The sequence below is a fragment of the Schistocerca nitens genome, chromosome 3 (assembly GCF_023898315.1).
Source record: "Schistocerca nitens isolate TAMUIC-IGC-003100 chromosome 3, iqSchNite1.1, whole genome shotgun sequence".
NCBI classification, from domain to species: Eukaryota; Metazoa; Arthropoda; class Insecta; order Orthoptera; family Acrididae; genus Schistocerca; species Schistocerca nitens.
The window spans coordinates 272,134,964-272,160,882 of record NC_064616.1 but is presented as its reverse complement, the minus strand read 5'-3'; the positions used below and the strand labels follow the sequence as shown (position 1 = coordinate 272,160,882).

General features: G+C 44.0%; 1 protein-coding gene across 5 annotated transcripts in view; it reads left to right on the top strand.

Moving 5' to 3' along the window:
- Nucleotides 1–25,919, top strand: part of LOC126248238 (transcription factor 12) — a 762,281-nt gene that overhangs the window by 604,068 nt on the left and 132,294 nt on the right. The window contains exon 1 of one of the 5 annotated variants that reach the window (XM_049949078.1): nt 20,775–21,262. The exons of the other annotated variants lie outside the window; for them this stretch is intronic. Within the exon in view, the coding sequence (XP_049805035.1) occupies nt 21,038–21,262 (225 nt within the window). The 5' untranslated portion in view covers nt 20,775–21,037. Of the gene's footprint in view, nt 1–20,774; nt 21,263–25,919 lie in introns of those variants that run through there. 5 annotated transcript variants of the gene reach the window in all.

Genomic DNA, 25,919 nt, shown 5'->3' with positions numbered 1-25,919 from the left:
GCCAGATTTCGCCGCGTTGTCCTAACGTAGACGTTCGTCGCACGTTTCACATTGATGTCTGCGGTTATTTCATGCAGTGTTGTTTGTCTGTCAGCACTAACAACTCGACGCAACCGCCTCGTCGATCGGTCGTTAAGTGAAGGCCGTCGGCCATTGAGTTGTCCTGAAACTTGGTATTCTCGGCACACTCTTGACACTGTGGGTATCGGAAATGGAATGTCCCATGCGTCTAGTTCCAACTACAATTTCTCTTTCAAAGTTTGTTAATTCCCGTCGTGTGGCCATAATCAGGTTGGAAACCTTTTCGCATGAATCACATGAGTGCAAATGACAGCTCCGCCAATGCACTGCCCATTTATACCTTGTGTTTGCGATACTACGGCCATCTGTTCAAATGGTTCAAATGACTCGGAGCCCTATGCCCGAGACAGGATTCGAACCTATGACCGTAGCAGCAGCGCGGTTCCGGACTGAAGCACCCAGAACCGCTCGGCCACAGCGGCCGGCTGGCCATCTGTATACGCCAATTTTGCTTATTGACGAACCCATCCAAATTAAAGTGGGCTTCGTCGCTAAACCAAACCATGCTAATTCCCATCATGCACCGCGGCCAGTCGTGTAGTTTGAACCTCCTAACGCAAGCCGTTCAGTAGTTATGGCGATTTTATTTCATATAATTTAATGATTGTTATCCTGTATGGATGATGTTAATAGTCACACTTCCTTGGGGTACTCCTGAAATTACCTTTACAGGTAGCGGTCTTTTTTCGATATTGCTATTTCAGGTCCATAATCTGTGTAGGACGCACACACAGTAAGTCCATTAAAAGAAAGAAAAAACGCACTCATTCACATGGTGGAACTCGAAGCAGCAACCTTCACTTTAACAGGTAACAGTGATAACCACCGAAGCAGTTGTTGCAAGCAGTGTGTTACAGGAATGAAGCTGTGTGGCAAAACGAGCCACTGACAGTTGACCGAGCGAGGTGGTGCAGTGGTTAGCACACTGGGACTCGCATTCGGGAGAACGAGGGTTCAAACCCGCGTCCGGTCATCCTGATTTAGGTTTTCTTGATTTCCCTAAATCGCTTGAGGCAAAAGCCAGGATGATTTCTTTGAAACGGGCCGACTTCCTTCCACATCCTTCCCTAAACCGACGGGACCGATGACGTCGCTGTTGGGTCCCCTACCCCGAATCAGCCAACCAACCACCGATGGTTTTTATTCCATGCGTTCACATAGTGAGAAGAAACGTTGTTCCTCGTTGCGGCGAAGTATTTAATTACAGACGCAAAACAGCGCTGATGCCGAACATATACGCTGGTAAAGCACTAAAAATTGTTATTGGCCGAATTCTCGCAACCGCAGTTTAGAAGGTTCAGATGGTCTTAACGGATTACGTCAATTTGCTTCTCTTAGCGCTATCAGATTTTCAGGGCTTATTCAGAATGCAAATTACATCAATTTGCTTCTCTTAGCGCTGTCAGATTTTCAGTGCTTGTTCAGAATGATATAAAATGACCACAATAACTATGTATAGAGTGCAGTCTAAATGTGCCCGGTATGTGCCTGGAATTCTATCCCCTAGCAAAATACCACAGTAGTTATGACACTGGATTCTTGTTCGGGAGGACCACTGATTAAGTCTTCGGTCGTCCATATTGCATTATGTTCCCCTGGATAAATGTAGGCAAACACGAGGTAATTTCATAAAAGGCCCGGCCGACACTTTTCTCCAATCTTGTCCAAACGATTTTGTGCTCTTTCTCTAGTGACCTTGACGTTGGAGGGACGTTAAAAGCAACCATTGCGTTGTTTCAGTAAATTTTAGCGAAAAGGAAGAAAAGCTTCGAGTGAAAAGTGTGTTAGCTGGGCACCGTCGACCCGGATATCTCGCTCAGCCAACTTTCGCTTTCGCAAAGCACTTCGGTCCCCGGTGTATCTCCAGCATGCAGTATCGTTTCCAGTACTCTGAAAGAAAGTGAAATATTTTGATCTTTGTTCTGATACACTAAAGAGCGTAGTACTTGATTTTCTGCTTCCCAGGGTAGCTAGGAAATAAAACTTTGTTTAGGATCATAGATGTAAGCCCTCCAACCTGGCAAAGAGAGCGTGTACAGATGTTCTCTTCGTCCAAGCCGTGTTCGTCACCTGTCGCGTACATAGGGCCGAGATAACAAGCGAAACACAGTGTATGTACCGTTTGCTGTTAGACAACAGCATGGCGTCTTCTAAGTGTAAATGGCTCGTAGTACGCTGAAAGCTGCTGAAGAAACACACCCACTCGGCATACTCGCCGACGAGATTATATGGCTATGGCGTCACAGCAGAGAATAGCTTCATTATGTAACGCGGCGTACTAAGGCCGGAGCCGAAGCTGCCCTGTAGCGCACCACGAAGCCAAAGATCGGCTCCCGACTCTGTTGGGCCCGCTACGCTCACTGCAGCGGTCGATGTCCTTTGCGTAATGAAGGCTCCCCCACAACGCTCTGTGGCACACGTGCTTCTGCAACTCAAACGATTTTTTATCGTTAATGAGACTTAGATCCAGTTTCAGAAACTAAACACTGTCGCTGTTCACCGAACTGTGGGTTACTCTGCCCTTTCAGATATCGTAAGTATTACTTGCACGTGTGGTGATCTAGTTAGTCGCGGTCGCTAAGGCGTATAGGTTGTATGCACAGAATAATGAGACCGATTTCTACTATCGGCATAGTCGGGCTCTTTATCTACATGTCCTTCTTCTTTCTGTGCCGCCTGCTCTTTAAGTCGACAGTATGTGACCGCCGCTCTATCATTCCACTAAGCACAAGTCCTTGATAATTGCAAGAATCAACCAAACTCAAGGAGACACGAAAACACGCACATTATTTATAAAATCTGGAAAGAACAACGACGTAAAACTGTGCTTATTTGAACTAATAATTCCAAAAGCAAACAATTTAAAATCACAAGACTCAGGATCGTAAACTAAGTTTAATCTTGGAAAAGAAAAACAGAACCGGGAAGGAATAAAAACTGTAACTTGGGACATGTTCCTCTCTCAACTCCTTTACAAACTCAGTACTCGAGTGGCTTAGTTAATATAACATTGCCATTGGTTTAAATCCCTATACGACACACAATTTTAACTTGTCATGTACGATCAACATCGAGTGTAAGCCACATAGAGTAACAGAACTCGATCTTCCTTCTTTAGCCCACTGATGGAATTCTTTTCTGGCTGTTAACTGATGAGCAGACCGGTGTGGCCGTGCGGTTCTAGGCGCTTCAGTCTGGAACCGCGTGCCCGCAACGGTCGCAGGTTCGAATCCTGCCTCTGACATGGATGTGTGTGATGTCCTTAGGTTAGTTAGGTTTAAGTAGTTCTAAGTTCTAGGGGACTGATGACCACAGATGTTAAGTTCCATAGTGCTCAGAGCCATTTGAACAATTTTTGTTAACTGATGATACAACTCATTTCAGAGATACGCAGTTGGGCTGGGCTCAAAATTCTGAGCCTGCCTTTCGTCTTCATTTACTCGAGTTTCGTCAACCGAGTCAGCTGTGGGCATTGCTCATCCTGAAATGGGTCATTGTCGCGCCGGCATTGAAAACAGCACAACGTGTAAACTGGTTCGTCGTTTCACACGCGTCACAAGGAACGTGACGTACGAATGTGTATCAGATATTTTCAGGATATTTAAGAAAAAATCATTCTCTATCACCTTCCTTTTCAAGCTTGTCTTCAGTCGTCTTGTCTTGTAATAATTTCATTTTATAGTGATTGTTAATTTAATTTAAACTGTTATACAGAATGTCCTTGGAGGAATTATCAGTATTCAGGAATACGACAGGAACGCACATTTGAAGCAAAAAACTTCATACGAACATGAATCCTATTTCGAGTGGTTTCCGGGACAGATCAAATTTAAGATACATCTGTTTTTCGGCTAGTGGCGCGCACGTACACTATGTGATCAAAAGCATCCGGACACCTGGCTGAAAATGACTTTCAAGTTCGTAGCGTCCTCCATCGGTAATGCTGGAATTCAGTATGGCAATATGGTGTTGCCCCAACCTTAGCCTTGATGATAGCTTCCACTGTCGCAGGCATACGTTCATTCAGGTACTGGAAGGTTTCTTGGGGATGGTAGCCCATTCTTTCCGCGGAGCGCCCCGTTCTGCTCCCTCACGATGTCTAATGACTACAGAGGTCGCTGATATGGAGTACCTGGCAGTAGATGGCAGCACAATGCACCTAATATGAAAAACGTATGTTTTGGGGGATGTCCGGATACTTTTGATCGCATAGTGTGTGTGTCTTGCGCTGATCACTGGACTGGCCGTGGTAGTACAATTAACTGGTCACCAAGATCGCTAGACCTTACGCCATTAGATTTTTGTTTATGGGATTGGATGAAGTCTGAGGTTTACAAACGAAAGGTGAATACGCGAGATGAGCCGCTTAGGCGCATCATGGACGCTGCTGCACGTATGAGGGAACATGCAGAAGCACTCAGAAAAGCAAAACAGCATGGTCTCCCAAGAGTGCAGAGATGTATTAAAGTTGACGGTGAGATATTCGAACATTTATTATGAACTGTACAACAGCTGTAATGTGACGTGTACAATAATGCTTTGAGGTGAATGTTTTAAAAACACGTATTTTTCAATGGATATTTTGTAAAACGCATGTTGTAATGAACTAACTGTTCTATACGCGTAAACCTGACAGTTTATTGAATAATACAGGAAATAAATAACAATGTACATTAAATGCTTTCTATCTCGGAAGACATTCGGAATAGGACATATGTACATATGAAGTTTGTTGCTTCATATTATCGTTGCTGTCATATCCCTGAATACTGGCCATTCCTCCGTCGACAAAGAGCAGAAGTACTGACATTACTTACAGTTGCCATTGTTTTCAACCAAGCTACCGAAGAGTTGGCGCAGCGGTAAAATACTGATTACTGATTCGTATTCAAGAGGACGGTGCTCCAAATTCCCGTGTAGCCAGTCTGATTTAGCCATTCCGCGTCTTCCCTAAATCGCTTAAGGCGAATCCATGATGCTACCTTTGAAAGGGCACGGCCGATTTCCTTCCCTTCTATCGCTAATGACCTTTCGTCGACAGGGCGCTCCAATCATCCTTCATTAAACCTAGCTAACCTGCACAGCACCAGCACTATGCATCTTTGAGTGTTTTGTTTTTGTAGATGATGATAAAATGTTAGAACTCCCCATCCTTTCCATTCCACGACGATATCAATTCCTATAGTTTGTTTGTTTATGGCAGTCTGGTTTCTTGATGACAATAATATACGGTTGCATATAGCATTAAATTTATGTGAATCTTTATGATATCTGTTTCTTTTTCTTTTTTCTTCAATTCTGAATACTGAACTAAGTTTGCAGTATGTATCATATTAATTTTCCTTATCTTTATTTGTTTCTATTACTATCGCTCTAACATTTAGGTGACCGCTTGTACGCTACTTTACGCACTTACTGCGAAACTGAAGGAAGAGATAGATAAAGCAACATATTGAAGTGGAAATGAATGAAAGTGCGGGATCGTGTGATCAGAGGTCTCCCAGTCGTGCACAGAAAGTTGGACGTTACATGGCATGAGGTCTGCATAACTGGCTGCCATGGCAACACGAGGGGATTAACGGAACGGGAAAATACAGTGTGTGTAAATAGGCGAGCAGTTTCGGTGCTCTTTGGTGGTGTTCTTGATTACGACGTGGGCCGGAGACAACATTTGGGTGACCTCATCGGGAAAATGGAAGAAAGAGGAAGTGTGACGAGTGTAGCCCAGGAGCTTGGTATTGTTCACAGCTATGTTTCACATGCATGGGGAGCGTTCACGATCCCCAGCACTTCTGTCCGAAATAGAGGAGGTAATGGACCACGACCAACCACAGCAGCAGATGACCGCTACATTGTTCAACTTGCAAGAAGGGATCCACGTCAAACAGCGGACGTAATTGCAGCCACATTTAACATGACTGCCAGGCATGCAATCTCATGCTCCACAATGTCATGGCGAACCGTATGAGGTGGTCCCTTTGTCCGACGACCAATACGTTGTATTTTGATGACCCCCCTACATGTGCGGTACCGTTTGCGGTGGTGCCTTGAGCATTGGGAGTGGACCAGCAAGAAGGCTTACAAAGCGCTTGTTCGCCTGATTCTTTAGTATTTTTTAACTATCTGGGATCCCTATAAGGTAGAACTGATAGAAGAGATACATCATCCAACGAAGAGCGGCGCGTTTCGTCACGGGATTGTTTAGCTGGCGAGAGAGCGTTACGGAGATGCTAAACAAACCCCACTGGCAGATGTTACAACAGAGGTGTTGTGCATCACGGAGAGTTTTATTACTGAAATTTCGGGACAGCACTTTTCAGGAGGAGTCGGGCAACATACTACTCCCCCCCGCCTCATACATCTCGCATATGGACCATGAGGAGAAAATTTGAGAAATTAGAGCCAATACAGAGGATTACCGACAATCGTTCTTCCCACGCACTATTCTCGAGTGAAATATGGTTGGAGGGATCAGACAGTGGTACCGAAAGTACCCTCCGCCACACACACCATTAGGTAGCTTGCAGAGTATAATGTAGATGTAGATCAAGTGGTGCTCTCCCGGATGAAAGCAGTTTGTCTGAGTAGTGATTTTGGACGTACCTCATATGGCGAGAGGTGGGAACACGTAATGGACGCAGGAACATTGTCAAACGTGATCAGTTTGGTGGTCCAGGTGTTATGGTCTGACGAGATATAATGTTGCATGGGTGTTGTTGTGACACTGTATTCCTTCCTTGTGTACGTCTTCTCAGGGGTGCATTCGGACCTGACTTCATTTTTATGCATGACAATGCACGACTTCATCGAACAGTGCAGGGTTATAGCCTATGCTCAGTTTTATTCAATATGTACACTGAGAAGCAGTAAAAATCAAGTAGTAATCAGGAAAAGAATCAAAGTACAGGGGCAAATAACAAAAACTTTGAGGATTGCCAATAACATTGTAATTCTGTCGGAGACGACAAAAGGATTGGAAATAGATAGTATCTTGAAAGTAGACTATAAGTTAAGCACCAACAAAAGTAAAACAACGGTAACGGAAGGTATCCGAATTAAATCAGGTGGTCCTGAGGGAAGTAGATTAGGAAATGAGACGCTAATAGTAACAGATGGCTTTTGTGTGTAGATAGCAAAATAACTGATTATGTGTGAAGTATAGAGGTTATAAAATGAAGACAGGATTTTGTCAACATCTAATATAAATTTAAGTGTTATGAAGTCTTTTCTGAAAGTAGTTGTCTGAAGTATAGCCTTGCATGGAAGTGAAACATGGACGATACGCAGCTCAGACAAGGAGAGAACAGAAACTTTTCAAATGTAATGCTGCAGAAGAATGTTGAAGATTACGTGGGTAGATCGAATAACAAATGAGGTGGTACTGCATCGAATTGTGGAAAAAAGAAATTTATGGTTCAAATGGCTCTGAGCACTATGGGACTTAACATCTGAGGTCATCAGTCCCCTAGACTTAGAACTACTTAAACCTAACTAACCTAAGGACATCACATACATCCATGCCCGAGGCAGGATTCGAACCTGCGACTGTAGCAGCAGCGCGGTTCCCGACTGGAGCGCCTAGAACCACTCGGCCACAACGGCCGGCAAGAAATTTATGGCACAACTTGACTAAAGATCCCAGATGAAACAAACTCCCACTTGTGAACCACAAAATATAGTTGCCTAGGGGGCACACATCATCAGATTTGTACGAATAAGTGAAACACGTAAATTTAAATTGATACACATTACACTGTGAGGAATATTTTGATACACATTAACTGTGAAGTATACTGTCGAACTAACGGACCTGCCGGTGTAAACGCGTAGTACAACACCAGCGTGGTGACTTGTTTCTGTGTCTCTCTTTCTTTTCCTCGATCCTAAACTCGGCGATGCTCACACTCCGATATGACTTGTCGGGGAATACCGCGGTGAGCTGTTTTTCAGTATAACAACTTGGATTGGATTATAAGTCTCCGACGACGATCGTCGCGCGATAGTTCTTGTATCTACGCAACACTTCTGTTTCCATTGCGTGAGTTGAGCTGCATGTGTTATTCCCTTGAAGGCTCTCATTTCGTCGAGTCGGAGATCCGTGCAGTTGTGGAAGGAGTGGTGGCTGGCAATGAAGGACAGCAAACTGCGGTTGGTGAAGCCAACTATCCGGCTATGACGATCGTCTAGCCAGTCACACAAGCGGGATGCAGTGGCTCTGTCCCATAACACACGGCTTCACACTCCGGCGAGAGGACGCCCCAGTCTGTGATGCCTATTCCGTGCAAACCTGTGTGCCACATATTAACTTCTATATTGTGATAAGTGAGCAGTAGCAAATTTAGGAGGGGCTCTGCCCTCTGTTTTAGCCGATGACGAGAAGAGTATGGTAAACCTTTTTAAAAGTTTGCGACGTGGCTGGATTCCAGCCTAATTTTGTAGGTTGGAGATTTTAGTGGGTTGCCGATCGGCTAGCTCACTCCTTTTATCCCACCGATCAGTCACCCGCAGCTGTTTGCTGTTTTATTTTAATTCTTTCCACAACTTTTTCCCTTTTTACTCTAAGTTTTAAATCTGACAACATGATTTCGTTGTTGTTTCTTTTGTGTGTGTGTGTGTGTGTGTGTGTGTGTGTGTGTGTGTGGACGCGGACATGTATTTGCGGCATTATTTATGTGTTTCTTTGTAGCACCCGTCTTCATAATTTTGCGATCTTATTTCACACTCGTCTCATAACAGTTTAATGTGGATGCTAAAGGCCTTGATGTCATGGACCCACACCGTCATAGCATAATCACAATCGTCGTCATCACACGATGATCCCGTATTTTTCGTTTATAAAAATTTAAATCATTGATCTTGTCGACGTACCTTAGTTTTTCTGTGGTTTGTTAAATCGTTTTGAGGCGAATGCTAGGATATTACCTTCAGTGAGATAGCGACGATTTCCTTCCGTAATACTAATCCAGTTAAAACTGTGTTCCATTTTCAGTTAACCTGATGTTGGAATATCATGGAGTTTTTCGGGTCGGAGTTCGTTTGATGGTGTTTACTGGCGGCAGAATAGTTTAGGTTTGTTTTCTCTAGGGACTTACAAAACATAGCGATGTGAACCTATGTTTGCCGGCCTGAGTGGACGAGCGGTTCTAGGCGCTACAGTCTGGAACCGCGCGATCGCTACGGTCGCAGGTTCGAATCCTGCCTCGGGCATGGGTGTGTGCGATGTGCTTAGGTTAGTTAGGTTTAAGTAGTTCTAAGTTCTAGGGGACTGATGACCTCAGCAGTTAAGTCCCATAGTGCTCAGAGCCATTTGAACCATTTTTTTGAACCTATGTTTTGGCCAGGGTAACCAATATTATCTCCAGTGTAGATTATGGGCTTCGAATGAGGTGTACAACCTTTGGCAACACGTTTCACTTTTCATAAGCATTTCTGTCTGGACTCGTCTTTTGAATTTGTTTTCTTTGTAAACGTGGAGATAACAGAAGAACCTTTGAAAAGACATTCAAGTATAGCATATACACGCAAATACAGCTAGAGAAAATGGAAATGCGTAAATTGTTTCGCCCACCTCTCCTTTGGCTGACCGACTGCACGCCCTTTGTGGCTCCTTTTTCAGTTAGTGTGTAACGACGACCAGCTAATGTTGGGCGGCATCTTTGATGTAAAGTGGCGAGTCTGCAGGAAGCTGCAACAGCGGTCAGGTGGCCCCGGCGGATCTAAAGGGCGCGCTTCCAGAAATTCTAATTTCCGTCACATATCCTGTGTGACTTTTATCAGTACGTGGAATCAGCGTAAAGATATACGCAAATACGCTCACTGAGAACGAGGAGCTACGAGCAGCGCATCGCAGCACCTTGAACGCACGTGCGCGCCCTGTTGTCCGGCAAAGGCTGGTGGCCAGGCAAACTTCAGCGATTTGGGAGACTGTTGCTTGGTGTCATGCCAACAATTTTCAGCTATTTGTTACAGATAACAACAAGATCGCGAAACCTGCAAGTTTCTCTCTTTGTATTTTAAAATCTATTTTGATCGAAACGCAGTTGGTTCCTGAAGTGGACTTCCCAAAGCGAGTTAGGTGATGCATCTAGAAAATGGTGCTCGGAGGCGGATGACATTCACGCAGACCGTCACACATGGCTGTGCTTTTCGTTACGGCTAGAACAAGCTGGAGAGGAATTTGTAGCATCATAGAGTCGAAAGATTTCGAGAAATTTTTTGTCTGTTCCTTTGGACTACCACAGACTGAAAAAAAAACACAAACAAGAGTTCTCGTGATAGATAGGAAGGACTGATAAGAGCAGACATTAAGATGTGAGATACATTAGTAGAGCAACTAAATGAATTTTGCTGCTTGAGAAGTACAATGACAGATGAGAACAGAAATATAAAGGATATTAATAGAATACTTTCAATGACCGGACAAGCCTTCAGAAGTAACAGTAATTTATTAACAAAGAGCCCACCTTAATACTGAAAAGAAAAAAAAAATTCACAAATAAATGGATTTGGAGCATTGCAAATTATGGTCGTGAAGGGTGAACTAGAGAAAAATAGGAAAAGAAAGAATTAGGAGCAATAGAGATATATATGAGGAAAAATGGATTGTAAGAAATCTAGTGAATAAAAAGTAAAAGAAATTAAATAGAAAAGGACATTGATTAAAATGATACAGAGAAGAAGAAATTCATTAATTGGACACGTGTTTCCACATAATTCTGTAAAAATAATCAGAATGCAGTCCAAGAACATCCGTGTTACAAGAGTGCAATCAGTGAAATGAACTGCAGCAACTAAACAAATGGCAAAGATGGCGAGAGACAATAGAATATTTCCAACATCAACTACGTGTTGCCTTTATTGTTTTATGATGATGAACTCATTTGTAGCGACTGTTCGATGGTAAAACTCCGCCTCGTGGTTGAGTGCTCAGTACGTCTGACTGCCACATGAAGGACTGGGCTTCGTTTCTTGGTACAGCCAAAGAGCCTTCATTGATGGAAGGACTGGAACTGAGGGGAAAATAGCGGCTCCGGTTCATAAATCGTACAGTAAAGGCCAATAGAACGTTGTCGTTGCCACGAGCCACTCCATACTGACGTCCATTCGTGCGATAGGCAGACGACGACATGGCAGTAGGTAAGCATCGGTGTCATGGTATAGATTAGAGGGGAAAAAAGAAACCTCACAACGTATGTACGCAGTCTTAATCGGATATTGCTCAAAAGTTGGAGTGGGTAGCAAAAACATGTATGCGAAATCGATACACTACAGATTTACTTTTCCGCTGCTGAAAATGGTCCTTGCACCTTTGATAAAATGACGAGTGGCAGTGAATGGTATTTTGCTTAAGATCCAACCACGTAACGAAAGTGGGAAAACTCACGAAATACTTGCGATTTCAAGTGTATCACGTGAATCCCATCTCATTGATGATTCTTTGTGTCACAAATCATAAAACACAAACATTTACGTCTTGATAAATATTCCTCGATTTGTGATTCTCCAAAGTACAAAGTTTATTGGCCTAAGTTCCGCTGTTTTTCAAAAACATACCTGCTGAGACAATTGAGGAAATTGGGAAGAATTTGTGTTTTGAGAAACACGGTGAACGTAAGTCTATAATGAATTTCGGGTGATCAAACTGTGAAAGCATAGTACTGGAGATGTATTTTTATGTGGATGCCGTGTAGAAACCTACGTGCAAGGCCGATAATGTATAGAACTTTTGCACGACAGTGTTCCATCCCACAGAGCGACTGTTGACAAGACTGGATGATCCCGAAGATCCCTCGTTTTCACCTGCGTGTTACTTCGTGTGCTTAAAAAGGAGAAAACACCAGAGGGGTCTGTGTGATTTAACTATGGATACAGAAAAGCTGTAATGATGAGTACATTAAGTTTACTGCAACGAACTGGCTTTTACGAAGACGCGAGAAACCAGCATAATTAAGCAAATTGTGTCTACAGTTAGAAAGGACGTATGTTTAATGCAAAGGTGCAGTCTAAAATGGTTATTTTGTTTACACGTATTCATTTGTAACACCGATCCTAAAACATACTAGACGCGTTGACGAAAGGATAACTACGTTGTTGATAGCAGATAGGTATATCAACATTGAACAGGTCGCAAGCTGTCATGCACACAGCATCGAAAAGTTTCTAAGACCAAGCAACCAACTATGAATTTGAGCACGGCTTGGTCTTCTGGAAGCTTGGAGTACGTTTAGTAGTGTAGTGAAAAGGGAGAAATTAATATTTAAAGTCAACAGTTTCTGTCAAACGTCAGTATTTATATAGACTATAATCACTGGGTAGTCAAAATAACATTGCTCCGAAAAGCGTTATTGACATTTTATGACTACGGAGTCCAAACAGCAAAGACATCATCAGAAAACTACCGGAAATGAGTCCGAACACCAGAAAACTAGAGTGAAATATAGATCGCAGAAAAGCAGCCTTCGCGTCTTAATTTGTGGCGTCGTTTTCTGAATGAAGTGGCATTGGACATCTCGATCGTCAGTTGTTCATTCCTTCAGCTGGTGCCTGATTCTGCCTATCCGGATATGTGATCTCGTAGAACTTGCGCAACTGTGCATCAGAAAATCCTTATCAGTACGTTGAATAGCTTTTGCATAATGGGGAGATTGTGTTTTGGGAGCGATTTCCGGATCAGTTTCATTATGTCCACTTTGTATTATGAGAATGGACATTGCCTTTATTGTGTCATCTACCTCAGTTTTATCCGAAAGTTTTTTTAGTAGCACTCTCAGAGTTGTTTATGATATCAACCGTTCAACATCAGTGGATATGATTATCATGTTGACGGGCTGCGACACCTCGATTCTGGTGTCATGTGGCGATCCGTCCGCGTTGCTGTGCCTCTAGTTGTTATCACGAGTTTCGTAAACACATTATCTTCTCAGTTCTTACAGCGACGTTTGTATCCGGCAGAGTACGTCTTTACTACACTTTTCCTCAATAGATTTCACTCTTTCAAACCTCTCTCTTGACGTCAATAACATAAGGGAAAAAAATAAATGAAGATGTAAGAGACCGGCAAGGCGAGCTTAAGAGTTCATCAATGTGGAAAAAAAGGACACTTGAAATGTATCTAGAGAAGATAAGACCCGTTGAATGACCTGTTGGAAACTTTGTTGTCGCATCTATGGCCGATATTACGTGACAATGTATCAAAAATGTTTGAAGCTGACTTTATTTCGTCCAGCTTTAAGAATTCTCATGCTATGAAATCTGTCGACCCATTGACATTGTCAGGAAGCCACAACCTTCTTCCACAAGGTTAACGAACTGATCCCATGCACTCGTATTCGGGAAGACGTAATAGCTTCTTAAATCTTCGCGTAAGGATGCAGATTTTGGTATATTACTAAGTTACTTCCGAGGAGGGGCAAAATGTTTCGTATTGACAGTCATGAGCGATCCCTTCATGTTACAGCACATCTTCTGGGCAAATACATCGTCATACTGTTGTTATTATATGTGGCAACACGACCAGAACAAGTGTGTCATCCACCATTTAGACGACCTGCAATTGCAGGTGTTTCCAGCGCTATCAGCGTCTTCGAATTTAAGCGTGCGAGCTTTGGTTTTTACGTCTTGTTGAGAGTTCTAACGCATACGGATACTACCAACAAATTACTTCTATTGAGAACACTGATTAACGTATTTCTGTGCACTTTATTAGACCACTTCAGGTTAAAGCAAACTCGCACATTATACTGCACTGATCGTTACTGGACAGTCTCGGCGAGGAACATAGCATGATACACGACAAGACATGGCACAATAACAGGTACTCGCTGGCAAGCAAATCAAGAGTCAGGTGGACACTTACTGAGATTGAGTGAAAACACTGGTACATAAACGCAAAGACGAACAAAGGCCATGTCTGACACGAGTCCATTCAGTTGATTACTTTTGACTAAACAAGATGTTCCAGTACTTAGTAGCTCGACTTACTATTCAGTGGTATGTTTGTACTGCGCCAGACTGCGAAGGGAATGAACGTCATTGTTTTGCCTCTGCCGATTACCTGAGTTCTATACCACAGCTTCAGCTTTAAAGAGGTAGACTATTTTAAAAAGTGCTTTTGGACTGGAAAACGAAAACTTGTAAGACAGCTACGTGATGCAGGCGGGTAGGGGAAGCTTTCTGGTTGTATGTGATCCGACGACTCACCTCCGTTGATAGCTTTCCTATTACTGTCTGTCAGCGAAATGCAACCGCTGTGTTTGCTCGGTAATGGGAGAGGGTAACTCGAAACGTATGCCTCACTCTTTGCTCAGCGCCATTTAAACGTACAATGGTGGCAGTATGTCGACAGACTCGGCAAAGCTATTGGCTTCGTCTGAGAGTAACGCGATTTTTGAACAGCACGTAATGTTTTTTAAAGTGTTCTACGACTCTTTAATTTTACAAATTACATCTGTGTTCTGTTCGTCTGCGACATATTTAAATATGAAGATTGTGACTAGTCCTTAACTGGCAGAATTGCAAGAGATTTTTTTTCCGTCCCTTCTGTATTGCACGATTTACCCGTCTCTATAGGTTATTTCACAATTCATGTTACACAATTCTTGAGGTAGTAGAGGGGACTTGGTGTAGAACAACGGCTGCTGGAAAGTGGGAAATTCGCAAACGGTAGAGCAAACTGTGGCGGTCTTATTGCAAGAGGAAGCCCTTCATCAATTTGAAAGAACGCATCGACGAGTACTCGAGCCCATTGTACGTGACTTGCATCTGTCTCACTCGTCAGTCTGACGTCTTCTGCATGAACAGAAACTCCACCCACATCACCTTCAGAAGGTACACGCCGTCGAAAAGTAGTCAGTTGTCCTTAATATGGTTTTTTATACGATGTTTTAAATTTCAGCTTTGTTATTTGAAGGTAGAATCAGTTCAAACAAAAGCGTCTCCTCTGTGATTTAAAGCCCGCATCTCGTGGTCGTGCGGTAGCGTTCTCGCTTCCCACGCCCGGGTTCCCGGGTTCGATTCCCGGCGGGTCAGGGATTTTCTCTGCCTCGTGATGGCTGGGTGTTGTGAGATGTCCTTAGGTTAGTTAGGTTTAAGTAGTTCTAAGTTCTAGGGGACTGATGACCATAGATGTTAAGTCCCATAGTGCTCAGAGCCATTTTTTTGTGATTTAAACCCAACCGAAGAATCGTGCTATATTCAGTTAAAGTATGTTTATTGACAGTGACGTCAAATCTCGGAGAATAATCGGAATTTCCAGTTTTCTCTGCCCGGAGACTGGGTGTTTGTGTTGTCCTCATCATCGTCATCGTCATCATCATCGTCATCATACATGACAGTGGCTAGATTAGACTGTGAAAAAAATGGACTATGAAAAAATTGGGACTTTGTACGGACGCTGATGACCGCGGAGTTGAGCGCCCCACAAACCAATCATCATCATCATCATCATCATCATCATCATCATCATTGGTATTTCCAGCAGCGACTCTTGTAGCACACATGTGTCGCACGACGCCGTCTTCACGGTATGATGATTGTTTTTCGTTTTCCGCCATTATCTTTGCGATCTGCTATTACCGTCTATAGACAGGCGTGAGTTGGATATTGCATCATTCTAATTTTAGACTGCTCTGTCGACTGATCACCAGAAGTCACCCTTCAAACAACATTTTGTTAGTGATGAGAGTCATAGGATGTTTTCCGTAGACTCTGCCGTCGTGTACAAGACATCCCAGGAGGAGTTGTAAATATTCAAGGATATGACAGGAACGATCATTCGATACAAAACAAAATCTAGTAATCTTGGACTTTAAAATGCATATTTTAAGAGCTATGAATACTTGCTCATCTTCGCCGTGTGAAAAACAGCTCTTCTATTGAATAAGTGTTTAGAGCTCTTAAGGTATGCACGTTAGAGTAGAAGTTTACTGGACAATATTTCCTTGTTTTGCTCTCAAAATGTGGAAAACAAAGAGCTTGCAATAGAAGTGATTTGTTTCGTAGTAGCGAAGATGAAGTAGTAGCCATAGCTCTTAATGTATGCATTTTGGAGCACAAGTTTACTAGACTTTTTGCTTCGAATGACTGTTCCTGCCATATCCCTGAATATTCCTCCTGGGACACCCTGTAGAGCACCTGATGAGAGTTCTTTGTTTACGTTGGATAACCAACACGTTAAAAGATACCGAAATTGAAAATATCTTGCGAAACGCCAGAGGACAGACACCTGACGACTCTTAGCAGGGGCATACTGTATGTATGTCATTGAACATCGATTACATATATGTGTGCTTCTAATTTTAATGTGGCGATTATGCGTAAGTCTTGCTAGACTTCTTGGGTTATTTTTGCAATGATCGTAAAATAGCGTATGCTGAGATCAAAAAATGTCGAGGTAAAAAAACAGCAAGCAATGCAGTACTTGACTTTTCTATTTTTTCGTTGTTATTCTGCGAACCTTCTCGTTAGAAATTACATTGGCCGATTGCATTTTAATGGCGAACGTCTGCAGTATCTGTTGCATCACTAGTAAGTAAAGAATATAATAGAACCAGTGGCCGAGTATTTTGTACCCACAGCGCCTATTACCGTTACACATTCACAAACATTTATTTCTTATTTTTCAACTTGTTGAATTTAAGAGCTGAGTTTCTCTCGTCGTATGCATCGTATGATACGGTGTGCTGCTGTTGAAATATCAGCGGGTGTCGTCGATGTCAACCGGATGCATTTCCGTAAGTTATTTGATCGCTGAATTTAGTTTAATTGACGTAGCCTGACGCATAACCAAATTTTTAAATGACTAAGCACAATACGTGTTTTAAGGTCATAGACTTCTTGAACTTTTGAACGATATAGGTGTACAACACACATTTATTACTGAACGTGCCTGTATAAGCGCTGTGAGATTTTTCTTCGTACAAGAAAATAATCAATAATCGAAATAATATTGTATTTTCAAGAAATATTTCCACGATAAGACAGCTCCTGAATGCTGTTTCGTTCCACTAAGTTCGAACAAAATCCATTAAGCTGTGTAAGAAGCGCGCAGTCAGTGTGAAAAAACCGGGTAACAACATTCGCATATTTCTTTTTCTCTTTATGGTGCGCGAAGCTGATAACCACGGGGAATATGATGAATTCTGATTATAAGGGCAAGAACCTTTGTAGCAGAAACTTAATTTAAATTCTACTCGTTTCTTTGTACGGTAGTGAGCTTCTGCGATTCAGACTGAGGTCCGCGTTGCCGCTTTCTGAGAAATACTGCCATAAAGCTTTTGTCTACCAGAAGAACCATTAGCAACCGGAATAGGCTGAGAGCTGTTGCTGAAGGGAGCCGACAAACGACACGCACTGCAACATAAGAGCAAAAAGCACACACAGAGCGCTTTTGACATATGCGAAATATTCTTCGCACATACGTAGGTTTTTGGCCTTATCTATGGAAGACGGATTTAAGTGCACGACTGACGCATCTCTCTGCAAGTAGCCGCAGAACTTTGAGTCCGCATTTGGAGTGCGCTATAACACAATCGCCCCAATGATCTCAGTGCCGGCGGACATTTAACTCTATGTAAAAAGTGTAGCTACAGTCGTTCAGCACTTAATACCGTCTGCTTGGTGGCATAATCATTAAGTGAATGCATGCGATCCTTACTCTTTGTTCATTTACATCGACATACTATTTGCTCGGCAAACTAGTATCCAAGGAGCAACGGCGGAGTCTACGTACAATTACTTGTCGCTTCTCTTAAAGTTCCAGTCCATTGAAGAGAGAAACGATTCTGCAGTAGCCTCATTATGCGGTCTAGACCTTACGTAAAACATACAATGGAGGCGACAGAATAGTTACAACAGCATCGTGTCCCAAATACTGTTTTTCTAAATATGTTTCTTCCAATGATTCCCATGTAATTTCTCTGGCCATTTCCGTAACGCTCTGTCATTGACCAGACGCTTCGTATGAAACTCCCGTAAAACGTTTCTGAATTACGACGACGTCCTACACCTGTGTAGGTTGATGCGAATCACGAATGTACGGAACAGTCCTCAAGAAAGTTGTAACCAGCTTCTACAGTGAACTCATGGTTATTGGTACTCGCTGAGCAATGTGGCACAATGATAAACACACTGCACGACAGCAGCCCAAATTACGTCCACCCTTCCAGATTTAACTATATTGATGTGACAAAAGTCGTGGGATAGCGATGTGCACATATGCAGATGGTGATAGTGTCGCGTACGCAGGGTATAAAAGGGCAATATATTGGCAGAGAGGTGATTCATGCGAAAAGGTTTCTGGCGTGATTATGGCCGCACGACGGGAATTAACAGACTTTGAATGCAGAATGATAGTTAGAACTAGACGCATGGGACATTGCAGTTCGGAAATTGTTAGGGAATTCAAAATTCCGAGATCCAAAGTGTCAAGAGTGTGCCGGGATACCAAATTTCTGGCATTACCTCTCACCACGGACAACGCAGTGGCCGACGGCCTTCACTTAACGACCGAGAAAACGACCGAGAACAGCGGCGTTTACATCTAGTTGTCGGTGCTAGCAGACAAGCAACACTGCGTGAAATAACCGCAGAAATTAATGTGGGACGTACAACGAACTTATACGTTACAACAGTGAGGCGAAATCTGGCGTCAAGAGGCTATGGCAGGAGATGAGCTCGTATTCGGGAGGACGACGGTTCAATCACGCGTCCGGCCATCATGGTTTAGGTTTTCCGTGATTTCCCTAAATCGCTCCAGCCAAATGCCGGGATGGTTCCTTTGAAAGGGCACGGCCGACTTCCTTCCCCGTCCTTCCCTAATCCGATGAGACCGATGACCACGCTGTCTGGTCTCCTCCCCCAAACAATCCAATCCTATCCATGAGATGAGGCGGCCGTTGTGGCCGAGAGGTTCTAAGCGCTTCAGTCTGGAACCGCGCGACCGCTACGGTCGCAGGTTCGAATCCTGCCTCGGGCATGGATGTGTGTGATGTCCTTAGGTTAGTTAGGTTTAAGTAGTTCTAAGTTCTAGGGGACTGATGTCCTCAGATGTTGAGTCCCATAGTGCTCAGAGCCATTTGAACCAGGAGATGAGCGACGCGAGTGCCTTTGCTAACAGCACGACATCGCCTGCACCGCCTCTCCTAGTCTCATGATCACATCGGTTGAACCCTTAACGTCTGGAGAACCATAGCTTGGCGAAGAACATTCAGGTCAGTGCGAGCGAATGATTTGGCCACCCAGGTCGCCCGACATGAAACCCATCGAACATTCATGGGACGTAATCGAGAGGTCATTTCGTGCACAAAATTCTGCATCGGAAACACCTTCGCAATTATGGACAGCTATAGAGGCAGCATGGCTCAATATTTCTGCAGGGACTTCCAACGACTTGAGTCCATGCCACGTCTAGTTGCTGCACTACGCCGGGCAAAGGGAGGCCCATAGGATATTAGGAGGCATCCTTTGATTCGTGTCGCCTTAGTGTATATCTTGGTTTCTCTAAATCGCTTAAGGCGTTTACTCCTGTGGTTCCTGCGAAAAGGAAACGGTTGATTGCTTTCCGCACCCTTCTCCACTCCTTCTCTATTGATTTGTCCATCGACGGGAGTTAAATTATAATTTTCCTTCCTTCCTTTCTTCGTACGTGTGTTTGGACACTAATTACATTTTGTCAAGGTACATAACGAATGTTCACTTCATTCCACCTTATTCACGCCATCAGATCTACAATAAAAGCGACTATTAATGGTAGAAACGAGTTAAATGATGTAATGTTGAGACGCCGGAAGTATACTGCAAACGTTCTTGGCTTGATAACTAGTAGTCTTCTCTTCATAATGAATTTGATCATCGGTAACAATTGTGGGTAGAAACGGCATTCGAATCCGGGCACATGCCTTTCGCAGGCAATTCTCTTCCAATAAAGACATTTCGGGAAGTCTCTGAAATTGACTTGACATTTTTCACTGTCTCCTTACTAGACTTTCCAATTTCCACCATCTTGCTGGAATTGTGGAAAGATGGGTTCAGCGAAAGATCTGAGCTTACCACGTTCCCAGTGTTGCAGCTGAAATGAGATTATTTTACGTTAGGCGCGATATATGCTGCGTTGGTTATTCGAGAGAACTTAAAGCAGTTTTAACTTGATGATCAACGCAACGCCTTGGCTAAAAGTGTTTTATTTCTGTTCATTTGGCTTACCCGACCCTTGTCGACATATTCTGGGACAATGAAATAAAACGGTCATCAATCCTAAGGTTGGTTTGAACGGCGCAGTCTTGTGCTCGCGCCAGAGAGAGAGAGAGCGATAGAGAGGGGGGTCGGGGGTGGGGGGAGTTATTAGGAGGGGAAAATATGAGAGCTGGATGTGGTGGCGGTGTGCCGGAGATAGTTCGGAGGGGAATCTAGTTGAGGATGTTGCCAGGATATCTTGGTGCAGCATCAGTATGCATTGCTCGTCCAGAAATGCACAGACGGTGAAAGCAACAGTGACGACTAAGAGATGTAGTGTTGGGTTATACTCGAGCTTGTGGCAGTAGTGGGAGGGGTGAGAGAGCGCTGTGGCGGGAAGCCCCCCCCCCCCCTCCTTCCGCGGGCTGTGGAGGGGAGCGCGCGCGCCAGCCGCCAGCAGTTGTCAGCACTGGCCAGAGCGTCATACGCGTCGGGCAGCCCGCCGCCTTGGCAGTAGTCCCGGACTGCGGGAATGCCTGCCAGACACGAGTAGCCAGCCTAGATAAACGATGCGCTCTCCGTTTCTACTCTGTATCGCCGCCGCGCCAGATAAGATAGACATTGTAATAAACTCGAATGTTGTCGAAGGAGATAAACTGCTGATTTCGGTCGATCGATAATCGACGGACGATAGTGTGTGGATTTCCTTTCGGCGACGTCGCATTTGGCGATTGCCCTCGGCTAACTTTGAATTAAAAAATGTCGAGTGCAGGGAAGGGCTAGCGAGATGTTCGGCATGTTCACCGATAAGTCGACGATCCGGCCGATGAAGAGTATCGGTGGCAACTGTTACGCGGGCCGGCAGAGCTCTGTGGTGGGTTTGGTGCCGACGCAGCAGGAGGCAATGGTGGCAGGGCCCCACTGCTACAGCCAGCAGCACCAACACCAACAGCAGCACCAGCAGCCGCCACACTTCTGGAAGTACAACGCCGGCAGCGGCCGCGAGAGCGGGGTATGTCGCACGCCTGCTTCTTACCGTGTCCCATGTGTTGCCAACCTACGTACTTCCTGCCTAACAAAGCCCATGTTCAGTTTCTCGCGGAGCCCGCAAGCTTCCCTCGTAATAGCATTATTAATCAGCGCACTATTCGAGGGCAGCTGACGGATTATTTTGCTTGCTATTAAAAAAGTGTTTAATATTAAGATTACGGTTTAAAAGTGTTTCTCCTTCATTGAGAACCGTAGCTAAAATTCCACTTACCGTAAGAACGCCGTGATAGACCTAAGAGAAACGGGACATTATCATCGTAGACAAAAGAATTGCTGTTTAAAATCCCGAGACAAGTGGATATTGATCCATTCCTCAATCCGGTAATACACAGCATGTCACTAAGCTGCTGAAAATTCAGAATATACCGTGTGTTTTCTCGTTACAGACATGAAAATCTGGGGTTCTGCAGATGTGTACACAAACACATTCCAATGTCGCTTGGCACTGTAACAGCGAATTTGCATAGTGACGTTAATACCGCGTTAATGAGGTCGAACTGGCCGAAAGTCTGCTTGGCACAGGAACACAGTGTGCTCAGCGAGTGGCGAATTTGTTTGACTCTCGTCCGAAATATCTACGTGTTGACCATAATTATTGCCAACTATCTGACGTACATTTCAGCGCCTTTGCAGTGTAAGCACTATCAGTACGGTACTTACAGAGATCGTTAGGCTAATGATAGACTATTGAAAGTAACAATCCAGTTTCCTCGATTCCTAAAAGAGCTGTAGACATGACTCCCCACTCAGTTTTTCAAGGAGGTTCTCTCGCAGTTCTGAAAGTTCTGTTAATCTGGCATCACACAAAGCGCTCACGGTAAAGGCATGTAGTGCGTTCTGTTGTCACGGACAAGAATGTGTTACGTGCGATAGGTCGCAGCAGTCATTGTTCGTGCATGTTGACGTGCCTAACTGGTTGTCCGTGGGGAAGCACGTCAGCCTTCAGCAGCGGTCTTCAAATTTAGACAGATGTGCTCGCTCACGTACGTATCCTTTCTAATTGTGGCAAAGTTGCGAAGCTCGTAAATGGCACGCAATGTGCGAGGTGGCAAAACCAGAAGTTCAGCAGACATGCGTGGTGTTACAATATTCTGTCCTTCGGTGTCTGCAGCGTCAAGTAGCTATAGAACGAGAACGGGGAGGAAAGCGTATCCTTAAATAAAAAAAAGTTAATTCTGCAATTGAAGTGTTATTGGAGGAGCAATGTATGTGCTGAGCTCCATCTCAGGCAATAAAATGCTTTGCTCTCGAAAACTGTATATATTTTAAAAGGGAGGTGTGTAGCAAAATCTCTATTTAAATAATGTCCAGCTTGTATTTGAGGGGAACGGGGTTCAAATCCCGTCCAGCTGTTTTCCTTTTCGATGCTTTCTCCGATTACTTTAGGTATTTCCTTGTTCCTTGGTAAAAAAGAGCTACGGCCCATTTCTTCCAGAAGCGTCGTGCAAAACGAGTCTGTCCTCCGCCTCGAATAACCCCTACATCGACAGAAAGTTAAGCTCTGACACGTGTTATTTCTAAGCCTATTCTATTACCATTCGCTTTGTTTTCCTACTGGCTGTATGAAGTTTATGTACACAATCTTCTTAAGGCCAAATTGTAACTGAAAAAGAAGGAGATACGATTAACACGAAACGTATGTGAGTGCAATCACTTCGATCGTTGCTTGTTATTAGAATGCCAGGCACAATGAAGTTTTCCGGAGATTCCGAGCAACGAAGAAGCGGAGTTGCTCGCTCGTTTTGCTAAGAATAGTGGCGGCGAGGCGTGTTCTTGCACGGTGTTCCAGCGCAGCGCAACTACTCGGCGCGCTCTGCCCGACGGCCAAGTACGTCTACAACTACAAAGGGCGCCTGTCTCCTCCTGCGTAACAGCGCTTCACTTCTCAGATTGCCGTACTCTTTCGTCCATATAGCTACGTCCTACGCCATCGCATTTCGTTTCTTCGTCTCGTCCTCACTTCGTTCCTACAGACAAAACTTTTTTGCGTGACGTGGCCGCCCTTCCGTATAAAACACAATGAGAAAAATCGTTTTGTTGAATGTTTGCGGCCACTTGCGACGTGTGAGACATTTATTCTGGGCGTAAAAGCTATGTTGCGTATTAGCGTGTGCATATTTCATAGTCGCAAGCACGGCATTAATCGTATCTATTAGTCTAAAGAAGGATATTATCTAATGTGGTTTCTGTAGAACCTGTAGAGCATTTTTTTTTTTTTTTTTTTTTTTTAGTACGAGAAAGTTTTTCTACATTCTAATTGCTCTGTAATACGATGGTGAACTGAGTGTACTGATTTCCTGCACAGTTTAGTGTCACTTTGCGTTTTCCTCTTCCGGGGGCCGTTTAATTTGCCATAGTTAGCTGCTCTGTACTAGTCTTCGGTATTTCTTCGTTTCCTTTTCACGAATACCAGTACGATATTTAATATTTCTGCAGAGAATTCAGAGAGTTTATGAAGACTATAAAGCACAGGTATTTGTAGGGTTTTCTTCCCCAATTAGTGTGATCTTCCGAGCATCGGCGGAAAATTCTTTCTCGGATTATGACGTGATTACGCCAGTGTGTGCGTCTCCAGTGTGCATCTAATGATTTATCATAAAATTACCTATCGCTACGAACGTTCACGATAATTTTTTCGACGATTTCACTGACTCAAGTAATCTAACGCTGTGGGTCTCTTAATATGGAGGAGAGGTTTTCAAACCCGTGTGCGGCTACCGTGGCTTCTATAAAACACAGGTTAGTTTCTTCAGGAAAGGCTGCGGCCATTTTCTTCGTTCATGTTCGTTGAATCCGAGTTAATGCTCTGTCATTAATGTTTTCGATATCGACGGGATGTTAAATTCTAAGCTTCCTCCCTTGAACGCGGATACTCTGTTGAAATAATTCAGGCGATTTTCGTTCACTTACGCTCGTCACTTGGTATTTGCTTACGTTTGAAGAGAGTTGCCAAGCTGAGTTGTGACTTTATTCCAAAGCCTTCTGCACTCTCCACAGTGTCCAAGAGATATCATCTCTTTATAAATCAGATCACCGTTTAGAAAAATTCTTGGATTACTGCTGACATTTTCGACTGCCGGCCGCTGTGGCCGAACGGTTCTAAGCGCTTCAAAAAATGGTTGAAATGTCTCTGAGCACTGCGGGACTTAACATCGAGGTCATCAGTCCCCTAGAACTTAGAACTACTTAAACCTAACTAACCTAAGGACATCACACACATCCATGCCCGAGGCAGGATTCGAACCTGCGGCCGTAGCAGTCGCGCGGTTCCGGACTGAAGCGGGTTCTAGGCGCCTCAGTCCAGAACCGCGCTGCTGCTACGGTCGCAGGTTCGAATCCTGCTTCGGGCATGGATGTGTGTGATGTCCTTAGGTTAGGTTTTAGTAGTTCTAATTGTAGGGAACTGATGACCTCAGATGTTAAGTCCCATAGTGCTTAGAGCCATTTGAACCATTTTTGAACTAAATTATTTCTGTGGCTCGTGAATAATGGCGGCCCTGTCACTCTGGCAGGGCTGTTCTCCGCGCGTTGGAACAGTCGCACCTGATGATCAGTCTCCTTTCCGAACTACATACCGATCTTTGCTCGATACGGCATGTTCTGTCTCGTAATTTCGGTGAAATACAATGGTAGGGCGTGGAGCAGACAACGTCACTGCTGTTTGCATGCGGAGATTCCAGAAGAAGGTGACGACAGTTGCAGCGCGCCAACATCCCAGTAAAACAAGGGGTACGGTATTTTACGTAGACACTGTTTAGTGATTTTATAGCGCAAAACACTATAGAAGTCTGGTAACCTTTAACGAGCTGTGGATACGTTTTTGTAGTGAGGTGTCAGTGGGAAACCCGCGCTACCATAGTGTGACGGCCGTTCTCTACAGAATCGCGCTGCTTCGCGGAACATTTGCTTGCTAGTTTACAGGGCTGTTGTGACTCCTGTGTCGCGCTTGAATTCTGTCGTACTGTAAATCACCGCACCGGAAAAGTTTTCACGGGCTTCGGGAGATGTAAGTTTTTGCGAGACACAGTCGACGGCCCAGCCTGTGCCGATCCAGTACCCACAGCTCTGCTTTTATGGTCCAACATTAGAAAGCTGTTGTTTAGGAGAACGCTCTTTTACGTGTGGACGACGAAGAGAAATTATATTTTGTACCAGTTGAAAAGTAGCGGTTCCACTTCTCCTGAGTCAGTGAAGCACCAACAACTTCGTCCAGAAAAAGTGTTTATTCAGTATCCTCTACAGCTGCGGGGAAATAGTGCTTTGTTCCCTAGTACGACATCTTTGTAAAAATACTGTGGTAAAATGAGCCTAAGGATACGGCAGTCAGTATTAGAAGCAACCAACACACACTATCTGATCAAAAGTATCTGGACACCGTTATGTAATGCGTAATTGATCACTAGATGCCACGAAAGGCGGGACTGCCATTATAAAAGATGAAGCGGGGTACTGTGTTGTCACAAAACACGGGTTCCCAGGTAGATGCCGTGTTTCTTGACTTCCGCAAGGCGTTTGATACAGTTCTTCACAGTCGTTTAATGAACAAAGTAAGAGCATATGGACTATGAGACCAATTGTGTGATTGGATTGAAGAGTTCCTAGATAACAGAACGCAGAAT